This window comes from Phyllobates terribilis, unplaced genomic scaffold (assembly GCF_046119375.1).
Source record: "Phyllobates terribilis strain yellow unplaced genomic scaffold, ASM4611937v1 Scaffold_4__5_contigs__length_816908805, whole genome shotgun sequence".
Lineage (NCBI taxonomy): Eukaryota > Metazoa > Chordata > Amphibia > Anura > Dendrobatidae > Phyllobates > Phyllobates terribilis.
Genome location: NW_027362764.1, coordinates 610,241,920 through 610,264,041, shown reverse-complemented (window position 1 = coordinate 610,264,041; position 22,122 = coordinate 610,241,920). Strand labels below are relative to the sequence as shown.

General features: G+C 43.1%; 1 protein-coding gene across 1 annotated transcript in view; it reads right to left on the bottom strand.

Annotated features, from left to right (window-relative positions):
* The window catches only part of SNTG1 (syntrophin gamma 1), a 1,226,946-nt gene that overhangs the window by 115,197 nt on the left and 1,089,627 nt on the right, over nt 1-22,122 (bottom strand). The window contains exon 14 of the mRNA XM_073679284.1: nt 13,228-13,266. Coding sequence (XP_073535385.1) covers nt 13,228-13,266 — 39 coding nt within the window. The remainder of the gene's footprint in view (nt 1-13,227; nt 13,267-22,122) is intronic.

The window sequence follows — 22,122 nt, the reverse complement described above, 5'->3', positions numbered from 1 at the left end:
TTTATGAAGCAGAAAATTTCTGCTGCATAAATGCAAGTCCTCTCCCGGAAAAACGCGTTTTCCACATGCGGAATTGCCTTGCGTTTTTTATGCATTGGACAAAGGCAATTCCGCTTGCGGAAACGCAAAATTAAATGACATGCTGCGGATTTTTGAACGCGGCATAAACGCTGTGGAAAAATCCGCAGCATGTGCATAGAACTTGTGGAATCCCATTGGGGAACATGGGGTGCGGATATACATGCGTTTTTCAAGCGTTTACGCTGCGGAAATTCCGCAGCATATACGCTTGAAAAATGCTACGTGGGCACACAGCCTAAGTTATGCAGCCTTTCCCGTGACCCTCGTGTTCTCCAAATTTTGGGTGACAGTCATTACTGGTGGAGGACACTTCTAGACCCATGCTACAAGGAGAACTTTCTATCTCTTATTCCTGAGGCGGACAGGTCTACTAAAATGGGGCAGTACCAGAAGGCCCTGGTTGTGGAATTATTAAAAGAATTTCCATCTGAAAACGCTGCAGCAGAGGTTACAGTTTGTTGGACAACCAAGGAATACAGGCGAGAGAGACACAACTCCAATCGATCATAGGCAGGGGAACACTGTCAAAGTTCTGGGACAGTTTTCTTAGACCCTTCCATCTTACAAGCCCTGAGATGCGGGGTACTCTCACAAGGAGTGCAAAGTTTAGGAAGATGGTGAGGGAGTACCTTGCCGACCATACCAACATGTTCTGTGATTCCTCTGTGCCTTACAATTACTGGGTATGCAAGCTGGAATGAACTAGCTCTCTACGCCTTGGAGGTCCCTGCCTAGCCTGCCGCTAGTATTTTATGAGAGCGGGTGTTTAGTGCCGCCGGTGGAATTATAACCGATAGGCACATCCACCTGTCAACTGAAAATGCTGACAGGCTGACCCTTATAAAAATGAACATGGACTAGATTGGGCCAGACTTCTCAACACCACCGAATGATAGCAGCACAAACTAAACTCAAAAACAGTGTCTTTTTTGGGAGGTATAATTCTATTCCCATGCACCTCTGTCTTCACACCCAGACATGGGTATACGCTTCCTGATTTTGTCTATTTGCTCTTGTCCTCCTCCTTCTCCTCATCCTCCATCACCATATCATTCACCACCATATCTACCATATCACCTCCTCTACGTGTCTTACAAGGGGCATTGGAGTTCCTCCATATTTTTGGCAGCTTTTGCATTCACTGCATAGGAAAACAATATGGGAAACCCACTTCCTAATCATGGGAACATTGTTTTTAGGAGGCTCTCCGACCTCTACGTCTCTTCCAAGGGGCATTGAAGTGCCTCCAAATTTTTGGCAGCTTTTGCATTCACTGCAAAGGAAAACACTATGGGAGACCCACTTCCTATTCATGGGAACACTGTTTTTAGGAGGCTCTCCGACTTCTACGTCTCTTCCAAGGGGCATTGGAGTGCCTCCAAATTTTTGACAGCTTTTGCATTTACTGCATAGGCAAACACTATGGGAGACCCACTTTCTAATAATGAGAACATTGTTTTTAGGAGGCTCTCCGACCTCTACGTCTCTTCCAAGGGGCATTGGAGTGCCTCCAAATTTTTGGCAGCTTTTGCATTCACTGCATAGGCAAACACTAAGGGAGACCCACTTCCTAATAATGGGAACATTGTTTTTAGGAGGCTCTCCTACCTCAATGTCTTTTCCAAAGGGCATTGGAGTGCCTCCAAATTTTTGGCAGCCCTTGCAGTCACTGCATACACAATAACATGATAGGAGACCCACTCATTAATAATGGGAACAACAAAGCATAGCTGGCTGATGGCTCTCTAACAATAGCAAGGGCCAACTGCTGGCCCTTTAAGAATAGAAAGGGATGTCTGATGGTCCTATAAAAATAGGCTTTGTGACTTTCAGAGTCCCTCCATCATAAATGAAACAGTATGTGTCTGATGATGTGCCACACACCACATGGCCAATGTTAGAACCCTCCTGTTTGTTTTTTCCATCTTGTGTTTCGCGGTCATGTGACCATCTGCCTTTATATTCCAGCTCCACCTTTTTGGCAGTGCTGGACTTCAGAGTTGTTTGACTGTTTTGCTAGCCAGGTGCTGAGTGGCCTATATCTCACAGTTCGCTTGGTTCTTTGGGACCTCTAGTACCTTTTTGTCAGTTTATTTTTTGTTTTCTGCAACAACTTTCTCTGTTCAGGAGGTGTTCCATTTTTGTTCCAGTCCTTAGCTCTTTTAGGGACCCCTTCCCTTTATTCTATAGGTCTTCGTTCAGACTAGCCTAGGACTAAGGCGGGTCTGTTCGCTAGTAACAGTCAGCCCGCTACATCGTAGGGATTCAGCTTAGTCTTACTGTACGGAAAGCTTTCCCCTTCTTTCCTTAGTTCTTGTTTGCAGATCATAACAGCCAGATAAGGTTGTAAAATTTTAAAATGACATTTCACATTGAATGCATTTGTCTTGGTTGAAAGCAATGCAAAAGTGCCAAAACGCATAAAAAATGCTACGTGTGAACATAGCCCAAGGTGTGGACGAGCATTTTTGTTTTTGTATATTTTTTTTTGCCTTATATACAAGTCATTACCCTGGAAAGGATGTTCCTTAACATATTTCCCATAAAAATCCATTTTGTTTTTGTTTTTGCATGCTTTATTGTGAGTCCGTAAAAGTGGTGTAATACCTTTGACAACGTTGTTGACAGCAGTGACCTGGGAGTCAGAAATGCTTCCAGGGGCCTTCCCCATACAGTTCCCATGTCATTTGAGCACTGTTCCCATCCATTTAGGCAATATTTAGGCCGCCGGGGGGAGCCGCCTGAAAAATGCTCGAATTTCCCATAGACTTACATTGGGCTCGTTGCTCGGGTCGAGCACCTGAGCATTCCTATTTGCTCGACCCGAGCATCAAGCACCTGAGCATTTTAGTGCTCGCCCATCACTAGTCTTTATATATCCACTCCCCATAATAGTAGCCTCGAGTGAGTAAGAAAATTACTCACAGATTCACAACAAGACCCATCAGTCATTTCATTGTGCATGTGTTACGTGTACGCTGCTAATGTTTAGATTGGGGCGAGACAGGTTTCATGAAATTTTGGAATCCTAGGGGAACTATTACTCAGGGTGACCATAAATTACAGCTTCTTCAATCATAAGAGGTATTGACTCTCTGGCACAGACACACTTGGTAGAGTCCAGTCGCTGCCAGTACAAAACATCAGTCCTTTAAAGCAACAAGCTTTCCATAAACAATTACAGGCTTATCTTTCACAACAGCACAATAGTACACAGCATTCTTTATCCTGCAGTGAGATGGAGGAGGGGGCTTTAGTGAGGGAGATGATCTCTGTGAGGCAATTCCTGCCAGCTCTTATCTTTCTGTCCGATGATAGGATTCCTCAACTAGCAGTACAGGGTTTCTGACCTTAGCCCAGCTTCACCCTTTACTTGAATCCTGTTCTCTACAGTTCACTTGCCTAGATTTCTGCGAGATACAGAAAACACGCGACTGATCCTTTTGGCTGCTTTTAGACAGTACACAAGTTCCCCATAATCCCCCTGTGGCTCTGGTAAACACTCACTGTCTCCTGTGACTGTGTTAAACCCTCTAGTTGCTGCATACTTTTGTAGTTACAGCACTCAGCACTTCTTCTATCTGTCACATATGGACCTACTTGTATTGTTACTCACTGAGAACAACTTTCTGTTTCAAGATTCTGCCTATTTGCAGACACAAGGGACTGCAATGGGCTCGAATATAGCTCACCCGTTTGCATATTGTTACTTGGCATCCTTTGAGGAGACAATCGTCTATCCCAATAACTTATTCAAGAGGTATTCCCTACTTTGGAAAGGCTATATAAATTATATTATTTACATATGGGTGGGGGGCCCATTTGATTCCTTTAACCAATTCTTCGCCATCCTTAATGCAGCATGGCCAGGCTTGGAATTCACTATGCACAGCGACACAATTCGCATCAAATTTTTGAAACACCTATGTTCTAAAGAATCAGGATGGCACATTAACCACCAATCTATATGTAAAGGGAACAGACCGCAATAACCTTTTACATTTTGATAGCTTCCAGTCCGTACCTATGAAGAGATCATTACCCATATCTCAGTTCCAGCAGGTGAAAAGAATAGTCACTGACGAGAGAATATGCTTAACACATTTAAATGAGATGAGAGACAAATTTAGTGATACAGGCTGTAGCGCCGGCGTCCCTGCCCTCTGCTAGGCAGGGACGCTGTTCCCCTCACCCCTCTGCTCCGAGCCCGGCGTCCTCCTCCCGCTCTGCTGGCAGCGCGCGCTCCTTCCCGGCCACTGTGCTTAGGGTGCGCGCGCGCTCCCTCCCTCTTAAAGGGGCCGCGCGCGCCGCCCTAAGGAGTCCCCGGCCAATGGCCGGAGGACTTCACCATATATAAGGCACCTCCTCCAAAATGGAGGTGCCCGAGCAATGTTGTTGCACTGTTCACTACTCTGTTTCAGCCCTCAGGTCCCGTTGCCAGTTACCTGCCAGTTACCTGCCAGAATCCTGCCAGTTTGCTGTCTGTTTCCTGCCTGACATTCCTCCTACCTGCTTGCTAGCCTGAGGTCCGACGGTCTGCCTTCCTACTCCTGTCAGTCTGTCTATGGACCAGCTTGCCCGCTCACCTGGGAGCGCACATCTGCTACCTGCCTGCTAGCCTACCTGGAGGCTCCGCCGTCACGTGCTGTGACCACCTGCCATTCCAAAGACTCCTGCCCGCTCACCTGGGAGCGCACATCTGCTACCTGTCTGCTTGCCTACCTGGAGGCTCCGCCGTCACGTGCTGTGACCACCTGCCATTCCAGAGACTCCTGCCCGCTCACCTGGGAGCACACATCTGCTACCTGCCTGCTTGCCTACCTGGAGGCTCCGCCGTCACGTGCTGTGACCACCTGCCATTCCAGAGACTCCTGCCCGCTCACCTGGGAGTGCTCATCTGCTGCCTGTCTGTTGGCCTACCTGGAGGCTCCGCCGTCACATGCTGTGACCACCCGTTTATCCAGAGACTCTCGCTTGTTCACCTGGGAGCACACATCTACCATCCGCCTGCTAGCCTACCTGGAGGCTCAGCCATCACAGGTCGTACCTACCCTTTACCCAGAGACTGCCCCGGTCACTTGCCGTGACCTCCTGCCCGTTCATCCAGAGACTGCCCCGGTCACTTGCCGTGTCCTCCTGCCCGTTCATCCAGAGACTACACCGGTCACTTGCCGTGACCTCCAGCCCGTTCACCCAGAGACTGTCCCGGTCACCTGCTGTGACTGCCTGCCCGTCTTCCCTGGTCGCCACCCGCTCCCTTACAAGGACCGCCCCCTTGTATAGTAGCTCAGAGGTTCCGCCTCCCAGACTCGTTACAGTTTGCTCGGGCCATGGAACCCGGTGGCACCCAAGCTCCCTCACTCTCGGACCTGTGTCATGAACTGTCCCGTCAGAGGTCCCAACAGGAGTCCATCCTGGGTCACCTGCGGAATGTCAATTCTCGCCTGGACACTCTGACTGCTCCACCAGCAACCACCGCCAGTGCCATGACTCGTAATCCGGCAGCTCCGCTGCCCACCAATACTATGGTATCCTACCCTGGACCCCGGCTTTCTGCACCTCCTCGCTTCGGAGGCGACTCCGCTCAGGCTCGGGGCTTTATAAATCAGTGCACCCTGCACTTTGAACTCCTGTCCCACCAGTTTAACTCCGACCGGGCCAAAATTGCCTTCATCATGTCCCATCTCACCGGGGAGGCCCTGGCCTGGCTAAATCCTCTATGGGAGAGAGGAGACCCCCTGGTGTCCGACTTGCCTGCCTTTCTCACGGCTTTCCGGAAAGTCTTCGACGAACCTGGACGGAAGACCTCATCCGCATCATCTCTGCTACACCTCCGTCAGGGAAGTCTCACCGTGGGCCAATATGCCATACGGTTCCGTACCCTTGCCTCGGAGCTGGCCTGGGATAACGACGCTCTGGTATCTGTCTTCTGGGAGGGTCTGTCTGGCCGTATTAAAGATGAACTTGCCGGTCGAGACATTCCTACCACTCTCGATGACCTAATAACACTTGCCACCCGGATTGACCTACGGTTCCAGGAGCGTGCCAAAGAAGTCACCTGTGAGAGTAGGTTCCCACGTCTAGCTCCGACTTTTCAGAAATCCGTCACTCCCTCCGTTTCTCCCCTGGTACACTCTCCTGAGCCTATGCAGGTCGACCAGACCAAGATGGTCAAAACCCGTCAGGACTTACGCCGTGCCGAGGGGAGCTGCTTCTACTGTGGCAGTAAGGAGCACCGGATCCATACCTGCCCGGAGAGGTCGGGAAACGCCTGTGTCTAGGTTCGCTCAGAGAGGTCAACCTAGACAAGAATAAATCCTCTCCATCTCTGCTGCTGTCAGTCTCAATTATCTGCGGGGAGAATCGTTTTTTCGAACTAGCCCAACTTGACTCTGGAGCGGCCGGGAATCTTATTTCACAGGCCCTGGTAGAAAAATACCGCATTCCCACCAAACCTCTGGCTATACCATTATCTGTCGCTGCTGTGGATGGGGGCCTCTTACCACGTCCCATCCAACTCATCACCGAATCCGTAACTCTGCAGGTGGGAATGCTGCATTCTGAGAGCATCTCTTTTCATGTTCTGCCTGGACTCTCTCACGCCCTCTTACTAGGTCTACCTTGGCTCCAGAGACTTGCACCCGTGCTTGACTGGCAGACCGGAGAAGTCCTTCGCTGGGGACAGGACTGTCATAAGACTTGTTTGGTTCCTGTTCATCCCGCCTGTCCTTCTCCTACCCCAACTAATCTACCTGGACTTCCGATTCCCTATTGGTCATTTGCTGATGTCTTTAATAAAAAGGAGGCAGAGACATTACCCCCTCATAGACCATACGACTGTCCTATCGACCTATTACCCGGTGCTACGCCTCCCCGTGGGCGTATTTACCCATTGTCCGCTGCTGAGACCCGGTCGATGTCCGAATATATTGAGGAGAATTTGGCCAGGGGATTCATCCGGAAACCTACCTCCCCGGCGGGAGCAGGCTTCTTTTTCGTAAAAAAGAAGGACGGCTCTCTCCGTCCCTGTATAGAATATAGAGGCCTTAACCAGATCACGGTGAAGAATAAGTACCCCCTTCCGCTCATTCCAGAATTATTTGATCGTCTGAGGGGGGCTAGAATCTTCACCAAACTGGACCTCCGTGGGGCGTACAACCTGATCCGTATCCGTCAAGGGGATGAATGGAAGACTGCATTCAACACCCGGGACGGCCACTATGAATATCTGGTAATGCCCTTTGGTCTCTGTAACGCTCCTGCCGTCATTCAAGAGTTGGTCAATGACATCTTCCGGGACCTTCTCTACTCATGCGTAGTGGTGTACCTGGACGACATCTTGGTCTTCTCTCCGGATCTCCAGACTCACCGGAGAGACGTTCGTCAGGTCCTGCTCAGGCTCAGGCAGAATCACCTCTTCGCTAAATATGAGAAGTGCCTCTTTGAGCAGACCTCGCTTCCGTTTTTGGGCTACATTATTTCTCAGACCGGCCTACGAATGGATCCAGAGAAACTGTCTGCCATCGAGAAATGGCCCCGACAGGAGGGGTTGAAGGCCATTCAGCGGTTCCTGGGCTTCGCCAACTACTACCGCCTCTTCATACCGCACTTCTCTTCCCGGACTGCCCCAATTTCCGCGCTCACCCGTAAGGACACTAATCCCAGAGAGTGGCCGCCCGAAGCAGAGGAGGCCTTTCTTTCCTTAAAACAGGCCTTCTCTTCCGCCCCGGTGCTGCATCGCCCAGATGGCAACAAGCAGTTCTTCCTGGAGGTTGACGCCTCCTCCTCTGGAGCCGGAGCGGTACTTACCCAAAAATCATCTTCCGGGAGAATGGTAACTTGTGGCTTCTTCTCCAAACTCTTCTCCTCTTCTGAGCGCAACTATTCCATTGGAGATCGAGAGTTATTGGCCATCAAGCTGGCATTGGAGGAGTGGCGTTACCTGCTCGAAGGGGCTCTTCACCCGGTAATAATTTACACTGACCACAAGAACTTGGCTTACCTCCAGCATGCCCAGAGACTTAACCCGCGCCAAGCTCGGTGGTCCTTGTTTTTCGCTCGCTTTGATTTTATTCTTCATTTTCGCCCGGCTGACAAAAACATCAAGGCGGACGCCTTATCCCGATCCTTTCTGGTGTCTGATCTCGAGGAAGAACCGAAACACATCATCGATCCCGCCAGAGTAATGCAGGTGGCTAGCGTGAGTCTAAATCGTCTCCCTCCCGGTAAGACGTTCGTATCAGTACCTGATCGGGAGAAGATCCTACACTGGGGTCACTCGTCTAAACTAGCTGGCCACGCCGGTCAGAAAAAGACCCTCCAGCTTATTACCCGGCACTACTGGTGGCCTACCCTGCACAAGGACGTAATAGACTTTGTTTCTGCCTGTGTGTCCTGCGCCCGCAACAAGGTTCTGAGACATCTGCCAGCCGGTTGCCTCCTTCCGCTCCCAGTACCTGCTGCCCCCTGGCAGCATATAGCAATGGACTTTATAACTGATCTCCCCGTCTCTGCCGGTTGTACGGTCATTTGGGTGGTCGCTGACCGCTTTTCCAAGATGGCTCATTTCGTTCCCCTGCCAGGCCTCCCGTCTGCACCCGAGCTGGCTAAAGACTTTATCCGCCACATCCTCCGTCTTCATGGCCTGCCCCTCCACATCGTGTCGGAACGTGGGGTATAGTTCACCTCACGCTTCTGGAGAGCCACTTGTAAACTGCTAGACGTCACCCTGGACTTCTCCTCCGCTTACCACCCACAGTCTAATGGTCAAGTGGAGCGGATCAATCAGAACCTGACCAGTTACCTCCGGCACTTCGTTAATGCCCACCATTCAGACTGGGTGGATCTCCTGCCATGGGCCGAATTTTCTTACAACAATCACGAGAGCGAATCTTCCTCCAAATCCCCGTTTTTTGTAGTCTTCGGTCAGCATCCTCGGATCCCATTTCCCGTCTCCACCTCGGTGGACAATCCGGCTGCGGAATCTCTTGTTAACAAATTTTCCTCCATATGGCAGAGTACCCGATCCGTACTCCTTCTGTCATCCAAGCGTATGAAAAGACATGCTGACAAAAAACGTCTGGATCCTCCTCAATTCCGTCCAGGGGATAAGGTCTGGCTCTCGTCCAAGTATGTCCGGCTCAAGATTCCTTCCTATAAGTTAGGGACTCGGTTCATCGGTCCTCTGGAGGTCATCAGTCAGATCAACCCGGTGGCCTATAAATTGAAACTCCCGGCCAACTTGCGGATCCCTAACTCCTTCCATGTATCTCTCCTCAAACCTGTGGTACTTAACTCTTTTTCCAAGTCTACAGGTACGCCTCCTGCTCCGGTTTCCGCTGAAAACGAATTTGAGGTAGAGAACATTCTGGCCACCAAAAGGGTAAGAGGGAAGACCTTTTTTTCTAGTAGATTGGAAGGGGTTTGGTCCTGAAGAGAGAACGTGGGAGCCCCGGGAGAACATCCATGCCCCTCTCATCCTAGCTAAATTTCTCTCTGGCCTAAAAAAGGGGGGCCTAAAGGGGGGGTACTGTAGCGCCGGCGTCCCTGCCCTCTGCTAGGCAGGGACGCTGTTCCCCTCACCCCTCTGCTCCGAGCCCGGCGTCCTCCTCCCACTCTGCTGGCAGCGCGCGCTCCTTCCCGGCCACTGTGCTTAGGGCGCGCGCGCGCTCCCTCCCTCTTAAAGGGGCCACGCGCGCCGTCCTAAGGAGTCCCCGGCCAATGGCCGGAGGACTTCACCATATATAAGGCACCTCCTCCAAAATGGAGGTGCCCGAGCAATGTTGTTGCACTGTTCACTACTCTGCTTCAGCCCTCAGGTCCAGTTGCCAGTTACCTGCCAGTTACCTGCCAGAATCCTGCCAGTTTGCTGTCTGTTTCCTGCCTGACATTCCTCCTACCTGCTTGCTAGCCTGAGGTCCGACGGTCTGCCTTCCTACTCCTGTCAGTCTGTCTATGGACCAGCTTGCCCGCTCACCTGGGAGCGCACATCTGCTACCTGCCTGCTTGCCTACCTGGAGGCTCCACCGTCACGTGCTGTGACCACCTGCCATTCCAGAGACTCCTGCCCGCTCACCTGGGAGCGCTCATCTGCTGCCTGTCTGTTGGCCTACCTGGAGGCTCCGCCGTCACGTGCTGTGACCACCTGCCATTCCAGAGACTCCTGCCCGCTCACCTGGGAGCGCACATCTGCTACCTGCCTGCTTGCCTACCTGGAGGCTCCGCCGTCACGTGCTGTGACCACCTGCCATTCCAGAGACTCCTGCCCGCTCACCTGGGAGCGCTCATCTGCTGCCTGTCTGTTGGCCTACCTGGAGGCTCCGCCGTCACATGCTGTGACCACCCGTTTATCCAGAGACTCTCGCTTGCTCACCTGGGAGCACACATCTACCATCCGCCTGCTAGCCTACCTGGAGGCTCAGCCATCACAGGTCGTACCTACCCTTTACCCAGAGACTGCCCCGGTCACTTGCCGTGACCTCCTGCCCGTTCATCCAGAGACTGCCCTGGTCACTTGCCGTGTCCTCCTGCCCGTTCTTCCAGAGACTACCACGGTCACTTGCCGTGATCTCCAGCCCGTTCACCCAGAGACTATCCCGGTCACCTGCTGTGACTGCCTGTCCGTCTTCCCTGGTCGCCACCCGCTCCCTTACAAGGACCGCCCCCTTGTATAGTAGCTCAGAGGTTCCGCCTCCCAGACTCGTTACACAGGCTTTCCACCCAGGATTCTCAATTATTGTCTCGATGCCACTCCATCTACTTGTAAGAAAATTCCCGACCGTATCCCTTTTGTACATACCCTTCCCCAGCATGCATAAAAATTACATAGAACGATATGAAAATTTTGGCATGCAGTATTCTGCAAACAGGTTACCCTAACGTTAAATAATTCCATGTTCCTTTTCTTCCATGTTTGCATCTAATCTTAGGGACAAATTGGTAAGAGCAGACATTGGCCCCTCCCTCAATGTTCCTTATCAGCCCTTTTTATCCACATCTAAACATGGGATGTTCCCTTGCCTCCACTGTCACCAATGCAACAATATACTTAGGGGTGACAAGATTTACCACCCCTACACAGGTAAACAGTATCAAGTGAAAGATTTTTATACCTGTGACTCCACTTATGTGATTAACCTTGTCAAACACCCTTGCAGTCTCTTATATGTGTGAGAAACCACCCAACGTATAAGAGGCCACATTTCCAAGCACAAATCCACAATACGGCGTAAAAATGTATTTTTACCAATGCCATATCATTTCAATTTGGCTGGACACACAGTTAAAATATCAAGTTATTAAACATGTCAATTAACCACGTCGTGGTGGTGATCATCTTCAATTACTAAAACAAATAAAGGCCTTTTGGATACACTAGTTGTAATCTCTTACTCCAAAATGTCTATATAGGGAGTATGACCTCCAGTACTTTATTTGAGGCTCTTGAGTTGAGTATTTTCCAGTTATTTAACGCAATTTGACCTTTTTTTCCATTATTGTGCAGACTGGTTCACACAACTGTGTTGATCTTATTATTATATACAGTATATGTTCCCCTGTGTCTAATTTTTTGGGATTACATATTGTAACATAATCAGGATAACACCTATTATACCTTTATATCACCTTCTAGCTGGTCGTTATTACCATCATCTATGCTGTTGTACATATAGTTGTTCTTGTATATATGATTCATATGTAAATCTTATATGTTTATTTTATTCTAACTTATTCCCAATCAGTTGTCTTCTATTTTGTTTTCTGCATATGTTCTAATATTGTTTCCTCTTTTACCCTAGAATCAAGCTGAACTATTGGCCAAGATCGGCTTTCATTTGAATATTTCCACCAAATCCTTTTCTCTTGTTAGCCTCTGAGAGCTGTCACTGGACCATTGACAACACGACTCTCTCTTGTTCATGTTAGCATCTCATTCTGATTACCGGAGCAATCACTTAGATGCTGAAGCTCTTCTTCTCTCTTCACAAAGCATGCACTGGATTTTCACAGATGTACGAGTTACCAACACAACCCTTCTGTGACGCAGCGACCCAACCCCCCAATACACTAACCTGTTTTGTAACATCCCTCTCAAGTTATTGTTATCACTATTACCATTGATATGGATAATCCTCTGTGGGTGCTCACACCTTCAACTGCACATGAAGCTATGCTACTTCACAATACCTACTTTGTTTTCCTAATTATCACTACTAATGTTTTTTGCTATTCAGTCATTTACAATTCTTTATGAGTTACACACCTCCTTATTATTTGCTGATTATGTTCTGCCATTTCACAATATCTATCTTTGTTTTGGTATCCAAGGTCTTACATATTCAGGGTCCTTATCCAATTCTGGGTTATTTTTCCTTTTTCGTCTTTTTGTTTTTTTTCCTTTTCTCATTCTTGATGTCATATTTTCCTAAACCTCTCCCTTTTCTTTCCCCCCTTTTTTCTTTGTCTCCCTTCCTTCCCTTTTTTTCTCTTCTAATTTTGACACACTATTTAAATGTATGAGTTTATGGTGTTATGTGTTTTGCACATTAATTGTACTGAACAAATTTCTTTGACACATTTATTTCATTTATTTATTTTTTCTTTCCTTTTTGAGCCCTATATGTATATATATATTTTTCAGTGAACTCATGAAGGTCTATTATTCAGACCAAAACATTTTCTCATTCTGGTTTGCAGTTGTCCAATAAATCTTTCTTTCATCACATTTGAGTGGCAAGTTTTATATCTGCATGAGGAATATATGGCACATCACTAGTCTCAGTCACAGCCGGATGATGTTACCTCTGACAGCAACAATGTCAGTTTGAGTCAGTGTTTTGTGCAGCACTATCTGCCTGTTCACAAATGGCTAAGAGGGATACATTTTAGAATGTTTTTTTTCAATAAAAAAAATGAAAAATCTGGCAGTGGATTGCATTAATAAATGGAATGATGGTTACTATTGGATTACAATCCTTTTCTACAGTGAGGTCACTTCATAAGGCTGTGTTTATGTTAAAAATCATAAATAGGGTTGGATACAATTCTAGGGGACCTCAGTCGTGCACTGATAGGACCATAGCTACATAGACATATTGTGACTACACTTAAGAAAATAGAAAAGCAGTTTGTAAGAAAATAACATACCTGCTGATTTACTGGAAAATTCCTGTTTATTTTTTTTATCTGTGAAAACAAAATATCTAATGTAAGTATTGTGAAATTATCAAATGAAAATATTCACATATGTATATGTTCATGATGCTGTTTAATTTCAAATATTGTCAAACAAACCTCTGAGGCCTTCAAAGAACAGTTGTAGTTATACAGAAAAATTACACACAAGTTCACTTAATTTACTAATTATGTCGCTTCAGGAAGCAATTGGTCACTCAGGAGTTTATTTAGGGGTATCAGACTACAGGGGGCTGAATACAAATGCAGTTCAAGCAATTCATAAATTTTAGATTTATATTTTTAAAATATTTAGAGAATAAACATATTTACACTTCACAAATACTTGCTACATTTTGTTAGTATATCACATTAAATCCCAATAATACATAATTATATAAATATGTATATCATTTCCAGCAAAATGATGTAACTGTACCTCTGGGTTGAAAGTACTTTCTCGCAATTCAACATACAGTTACCTCATAGAGATGGCTCAGAAGTTATTCTTGTACCATATGCAGCATTAGGCCTCTTTCACACGTCAGTGTCTCCAGTATGTGTGGTGACAGTCATTATACTCACCTGGCTTGAGGCGACCACACACGCTGAGAAGCAGAGGAGAATGACTCGCCGCAGAGAGCGGCCCCATACCTGCGCTCACTGAGTGACATCTTGTCACTCACTGAGCTCAGCATAGTTCATGGGCCCGCTCGCTGAATCGAGTCATTCTCCTCTGCTCCTCAGCATGTGCGTTTGCCTCAAGCTTGGTGAGTATTATGATTTTTTTATTTTATTCTTATTTTTACAGGATCAGAATGCTACTCTCAACATTGTCACCTGCTGGTGCTGATCACAGCTCAAGCAGGGGATAATGAAGAGAGATTCCTTCAGCACCCGGCACTTGGGAACAGTGCAAACTGTACCGTTGATTCCCAGGCACCGGTACATGTGATCCTGATAATGCACACGATTGCCACAAGTATGCCACACAGGAACACACGGACACATGGACATGGAGATCTCTTGTACTTGTTTTTCCAGTAACGGAAATATCGTATGTGTGAAACAGGCCTTATGCAGCTGTTATACACAGGTAAGCCCTTGCTATGTATGTTATGCATGTTGGGATCAGACCAAGGTCCTAACAATAGCATTTGTGTCTGAGTAAACCTCTATCTATGAGACCCCTCTGAAGGCAGTGTCTAATAGGCTACCTATCAGTGAACTACTAACAAGTTAGATAATATATTGTTAAGTGTATTAGTTCGGTAGATTGTACAACGGATTCAAAGGACTGCATGTTTAAGTCAACTTGTGGGACTAGTAAGTATTCTGAAAAAATAAATAAACAAATAAATAAAAGTTTTAAGTGATGAAAAAAATATGAATATAAAAAAAACAAATCCCATTTTAAATACAAAACAAGACATACTTGGTATTGCCATGTTTGGACTGTAAAGCGTTATTATTTACTCCATATAGTGAATACCATAAAAAATGAAAAACTATGCCAGAATTGCTGTTTCTGCTCATTTCGCCTAAAAAAAATGAAATAAAAAGTGATGAAGTTGTATGTATCCCAAAATGGTACCAATAACAACTACAGCTTGTTACAACCATCAGATAGTTCTGTACTCAGAAAAATGTAAAATTTATGGGTCTACAATTTGAGGAACAAAAGTTATTTATACATATATAATTATTTATTTATTCATTTATTTAGGGTGAATGCCATAAAAAATGCAATTTCAGATGTGATCTTTTTGTACATGCCTCCTAAAAATGAATTAAAAAGTGAAAAAAAATCATATTGTACTAGCAAAACTGCAAAAAACAAGCGCTCATACAACTTTGTCTACAGGAAAATAAAGTTATGAGTATCAGAAGATGGAGAATTTTTTATTCTAAAGTCATTTTTGTGCAAAAGTAGCAAAACATAAAAAATAGTATTGTCATGATCATATCGACCATTGAGGCTGCCATTAAAGTAAAAACTTTTATAAAAAAACTGACCGTCACTTACAAACAGAAAACAGGTGTGTACAGTTGCTTACTAAGAGTAGCCATCTCAACATATACAGTAACTTACAAATAACGTAGCACTCTGTAGTGTTATAGCATGCAAACATGAAAATGACATTTGAATTGCGTTACTGCTCTAGAAAATAGGAAAAAATTAAGAATGCTTAGCCCATAAATTGGCCAATTCATGTGTACCCGTCAGCCATGATAAGGCGATTTAAACTGGCTGTGGCTCCAAAGGGTTAACATCCAACTCATCTAGCAGTTGGCAGTGATTGGACTGTGTTAATGGGGTTGTCCAGGCTTATGATATTGATGACATGAGGATAGGTCATCAATATAATATTTGTGGGGATCCTAGCGGTTGAACCCCCACTTATCGCATGTTATTATCCTATTTTATGAATGGTTGTCAATATCTTAAGCCTTTGCAACCATTTAAAAAAGGTAAAATCCAGTAAAATATTTTCCTATACATTCTAGGGAGAAAAAAACAGCATAGAGATCTATGTATGCTATAGAATAGTTATTTCATGGAGAATTCAATGATTGGGTAAAACAAAAATGCCATGTGAACCTAAAATTATAAAGCCTTCAATTCTAGGCATAAAACTGGTTTTGGCTTGTTAGCCTTAATCAATGCGGGAGTCATGGAATTTCTACATTATTAACAACATCAACATGAAAATATGGATGTTTTAAAGTAAAGAATACAATACTTTCTATTGAAAGACTGGAAGGAAACATTGCTTTCTTCGAATAAAAATGCTTGTGTATCAACACTTGCTTCACATATTCTCAAAATAGGAACAGTGTATTCATCATTTCAGGATTCTAGGTAGTGTCATGTAAACTGTTACTGTGTGCCCCCAGCTACATTATGCCTTGATCCAGAACTAACAGTTTGTAGCAAAAATACAGCATATAATTACACAGCCATAGATTCTAGCTGTGAAGCTAAGTAATCAATAAAGTGTCTGTGGATAACATCTTATATAGCTACAGCCATACCTATAACGGGAATACAGCAGTGCTGCTCTAGTCCGCATGCAATTTTACATGTAATTCTATTGCATGTAACCTAAAAAGACCTAATCTTTTTGCAGAGGCTTCAATAGTCACATTAATTAAAAAATACATCAGAAAGAGTAAAATTTTGCTCATAATAATTAGAAGACATGAACAAATCTTTAGAAATTCAAATTTGCCAGCCTTGACAACATTTTCCAAAATTTTTATTTGCACAGAATCTCAAGTACTCCAATTGACCTGAAAATATGTGTAAAACACTTTGAGGTAAAATAGGACTGTATCAAACAGTGTTAGTAATTTCAAAGTTACATCAAATTATATAACTATGGGTAAAAGCATGATGACTTTTATAGCTGCTGACTAAGTTTCATTGGCCAAACACTGCGTCTGATGGTTCTTAATATTTCTTGGTGTTTCGAATAACAAGTAACAGCTTGAACAGCATATCTTGAAACATCATTCTGCTTTGAAATCTTAGCTTGGGAGAGATCTTGCTGATGTACTATAACCACCTTGGGTCTTATTGCTGTGCACAGTTTTACCATGGTGTATGATGCGCAACATGACACTGTCTTCTATAGCCTCACCTTTGTAGCCAAGCTTGGCTGTTTCTTACCCAGTTTAAAGCCTCCAAAAGAGCTGTTTGTGTTTCAGTTAATGACTGTGTTGGTGGACAAAACAATATTGATTTGACATAGATTTCTCTTTTCTTCAATACCTTTGCATTTTATTATTTGTTAAAAATAAATTATTATTTATTTATTTTCTCACGTATATAGCGCCATTAATTCCACAGCGCTTTACTGACGTTTTCAGCTATTATCTGAAACTTCTGCACATTACTGTATGTTGAGGATATTTTAATAATACTAGGTGTTTGCGTTAAAAAGCTTGAAACTGATTGAACAATGTCTTAGGAGACCTCAGAGTGTCATACATTTCTTTCCCACACAATTGGAGACTTTGCAGTATTTTTGATTTGTAGCAAATCAATTTGCTCCATATAGAATTCCACAAGGCTGGAAAAACTCCAAAATCTAAAAAGAATTTTAAGCATTTTAGATTAAATCCAAATAATATAGACACTTTTCTGCTACATTAATCCTTGAAGCATCATACACTGCCAATAATATTATCTGTTGAAGGGAGTGTCCACTACTATTGCTTAAGTTAAAAATTGTGCTATGTTGGTTCTAACATAGAAAATGCACATAGCTAGACGACCCGTCACTCATCTACACTCTTGCTGATGTCCTATGCATTTTTCCTGGCTTCCTTTTCTGGTAGGGACATCAGGTACCCACTGCAATCTATTAGTGTTCGCTAAATATCTGCGGTCTGTGACAGAAGAAAGAGATAGAAGACTGTTTCTTCTGGCTCAGGAGGAATGTGACCACTGCAGGCAATTAGTACTTCTTGATTAGATGTAACCATCACCTCACCTACCCCAACTGAAACAAAAATATTGGACATTGATAGCAGTATGAATGAGCGGTCGGGTCCATTAGGTGAGGATGTGGCCCCATTTTTTTTTTTTAAAGTGGACAAGCTCTTTAACAAAAGAAACACCTTTCAGGCTAATAAGATATTAAACTCTTCATCCTCCTACACCCTCAATGATATTAAGTGGCATCTGGAAAACACTCCAGACTATCAGGATTATTAATATCATCATTAACACTTAAGTCAAACTATGTAAATATGTAAAATAAAGTGTATGTAGAAAGTTGGCAATTTAATTTTTACCATTTTGTTCAGGAGCCGTAACTCATTCAGAAACCATTGTTTACGTTTCTGTATATGGGTGACTTTAAAACCTTAAAGGATGGTTGAATAAAACACGGACACCAACACTTTTCAGAACACCCGCTACTTGGGTAAAAAACATACATCTGTAAGCTGTTTAAGTTTGACATAACAATTAAAAGCATTCCATGTGCAGGGGTCCAAACAGACTAGGATTAGTAAAGTACAATAACCATAAAATGCCTCTCCAATATAGCAGAAATATAGACAACAAGAAAACCAATGATTCATCTCACAGTAAAATACCACTGGTTGACAATATTTATCCACGACAAGCGTGTATGAGAAAAATAAACTTAGTTGACTGTTCCACTTACTGAAGTTTAATTGGATACTGGTTATTTTTCAGGTGATAAATTCCTGGGTATAGAATCCAGAAGAAGTCTTAACAGTCCTTTTGTTGGCAGTGAAATCCATAGATGTCTCATGCAAGTAGCCATGCTCCGGCCAGTAGCGGTGTCTAACTAACTAGAAATACAAACAAAGGAACCCAACGTGTGAACTAACAGAAACAAAGACCTCTGGTGGTCGAAGTACTATACTTCTCCTACGCATTTTGGAAACCTTTAGTTCCTTCATCAGGAAGTATTAAATTTCAAACCTATTTCTACACTTTTCACGTTTGATAAGAGCTTGAAATATGTGTGTATAGTTATAAAAAGGCAGCACCAATTAGAAAAAAAATATAATTTTTTGCTTTGCTTAGTACTTTTTCAGAAATTTGAAAATATCTAAATATGTTCGTAGATTTCTCAGCTACAGTATATTACCTTCACAATACAGTCTACTATGTTAATTTATATTTGTTTATCTTCCCTTTATTTCTTTTAAAACATTCCCAGTCATTTTGTAGATCAATATCTGAGTTTGCAATAAAGCCTTTGAATTTGTACTCCTGGAACTGAGGTGAAGTGATGATCTTGATAAAGTGTGTCTTAAAATATGAATTGTTCAAATAAAAGGTTATCAGTAAAACCTATGATACTCATATTTCTCGAGAGTTATATTCAGCAAATCATTTCTCTAATACTTTCATTTTAACCTGGTTTACCATGTAGCTTAAAAAATAAAATTCACATTTTATAAGTGATTCTGGAAAATTACCTTCAGTTTTTGGAGCTATTTTTGCAACGCTGCTGTAGAAAATAATGTATCTAAAGATAAAGTCATATATGTAATAATGCCCCTTTACTTCCAATAATAAAAGTATTAGACGATATCTAAGAGTCCCATGGCCATATAAAATCGTGAGAAGGTAAGCCAAATGTATTACTTTGGGTAATGTAACTTTTATAATTTTGTTAATGCCGATTTCACACATCCAAGTTTCATAGTACGTGCAAATAATGCTATTTTTGTAGACTTCATGAATCCCCTAAGTAGAGCTGAGCGAATATATACAGGTGAAATTAAATTCTAGAATTTTACAAAAAAATGCATTTGCAAAAATGTGGATTTTTTCATAATTTGTTTCTGCTCAGATTGAGCAGAATGAGGGCTGGCTGCCTCCATTTTGCTAAGCCCTAAGAGTCAATCAAAAGATTAGAAATAAAAAAAAATTATACTCACCTTACCACTCACCTCTCCAGCCCCTCTGCTTCTCACCATCCCCTGTCCAGTCCTCATTGCATTTTTTTACCATCACCATGAGTGTTGAAATCTCAGGTTCTTCCAGCTAGGCTGGGAATTCCGGCTGAGATGAGGCCTGGGTTGTTACTGCGCATGCGTCCATAGGGATATGGCAATATCGTTACCTTATGCTTGTGCAGAACCGTGTCTTATGTGAAAAGGCCAGGTATATCAGTGCTTTCGTCGGTGATGAGAAGATGTGACGAGGACCAAACAAGGGATGATTAGGAGAAGAGGGGCCATGAAGGTTATTGGTGAGGTGAGTATATATTTTTTATTTTCTACATCATTTTTTACATCTTACATTTATTATCCAAAGAGAATACATTAGCTCTGAAAATCCGCGTCATCGGGCAAATTAAAATTTTTCCAGATCTGCTCATCTCTACTCCGGACCCGAGTTCAACTCAAATATTCCTATGAATTTCTTAAAGTGAAACTGTCACCCCCTGGCACTTATCTGACCTCTAATATGGGCATACAGGTGAAATAAATGTAAATCTATACCTACCTGTATGCCTCATATTAGAGGTCTTGCTGTGAAATGTCTTTTTATTCAATCAAGTTTCTGATGCTTGCAGGCCGGGGCCTGGAAGAAATATTGCCTACTGTGTGAATTACAATGTTTCCCCCTCCCCTGCATGTCACAGTGCCTAGATTTGGCTGCTGCAACTGCACATCCCAGGGCACTGTGACATTCAGGGGAGGGGGGAAGCATTATAATTATCACAGGAGACAAGGCTTTCTTTCAGTCCCCAGGACTGGAACACCTCAGAAACTTCTATGTATAAAAAGACATTTCACAGCAACAAGACCTCTAATATGAGGCATACAGGTATGTATAGATTTACATTTCTATCCCCAAAAGATTGTTTTCCTAAACATGTTATCCTCAAATGACCATAATACAAGTCATTTCCTTATAACTACAAGAATAAATATAGTAATATTAATCTGACAGCGTCATAATTCTGCTCACAAAGAGCTCAAATTATGTTCTCCATTGAAAAATGTTGGTTAAAATACAAATTGAAAAAAGATGGCCATTGGCAGAAGAACAAATCTCTAAATATACTTTGAATATGTAAAGGACTGGTTACATATGATGCCTACTTTTGCAATAACTAACATGGTTTTATTATATATGCATTAAGTTTGGTATATAGGTAAATCAGGCTCTTCCAAAGGTTTTAGACGAGCTGCCTCGGATCTGCTGTTGTAAAGATATTCTCCAAAAAGCAAAACACAATAACAAATATTAATTTAAGGCCAAACGACTGGACATATTTGGCCCAAATTTGGCATATAGGTAATCAAGTTCTTTGAAAGATTTTAGACGAGGCAATAGGTCTCTAGGGCCTACCATTCCCAAGACATTTGCAAAAAAAAAGCAAAAATTAAGACTATTGAAGCATGTGTAAAGTAAAAAAAAAAAGTTTTTAAAAATATAAAAAAAAAAAAAAGTTTAAATCACCCCCCTTTTGCCCCATTCAAAATAAAACAAAATAAAAATCACATATTTGGTATCGCCGCATTGAGAATTGCCTGATCTATCAATATATAAAAAGATAAACTGCATAATAAGAAAAAAAATCAAATGTCTGAAATACATTTTTTTGGTCGCAGCAACATTGCAATAAAATGCAATAACGGGCGATCAAAACATAGTATCTACCCCAAAATAGTATCAATAAAAACGTCAGCTCGGCACACTATAAAAAAGCCCTCACCCGGCCCCAGATGCCAAAAATTAGAGACGCTATGGGTCTCAAAATATGATAACTTTTTTTTTTTTAACAAACTTTGGATTTTTTTTTCACCACTTAAATAAAAATGAACCTTTACATGTTTTGTATATACGAACTTGTAATGACCTGGAGAATCGTAATGACAAACCAGTTTTAGCATTTAGTGTACATGGTAAAAAAAAAAAAACAACTGTGGGAATTGCACTTTTTTTTGCAATTTCACCGCTATTTTTTTTCTTGTTATCCAGTACACAATATGGTAAAACCAATGGCTTAAAACCCTGGCTCATGGGTATTCTCTTGCCTTACTATTATGTGCATCAGCTATGTTACATGCTGCACTAGTGTCCACTATAGTTGTGATCTTCATGCATTAGCCTGTGTGTAGGCTTTGTTTAATTCTATTTCATTTTTTCTTACTTGTTTTTTCATTTTTAATGTGTTTCTTTCCCTCTGGGCATGCTCATAATTATTAATCACAATACTTTACTTGCTATGATAATGTATACATATACATACTGTATAATGTATTGCCCTTATACTAACATTCATTTATGGCCTGTGCTGTTGTCTTCACAATTTTATTGTCACTGGTCTGGTTGTTCACTACTTGCTTTTATTTTTTGTT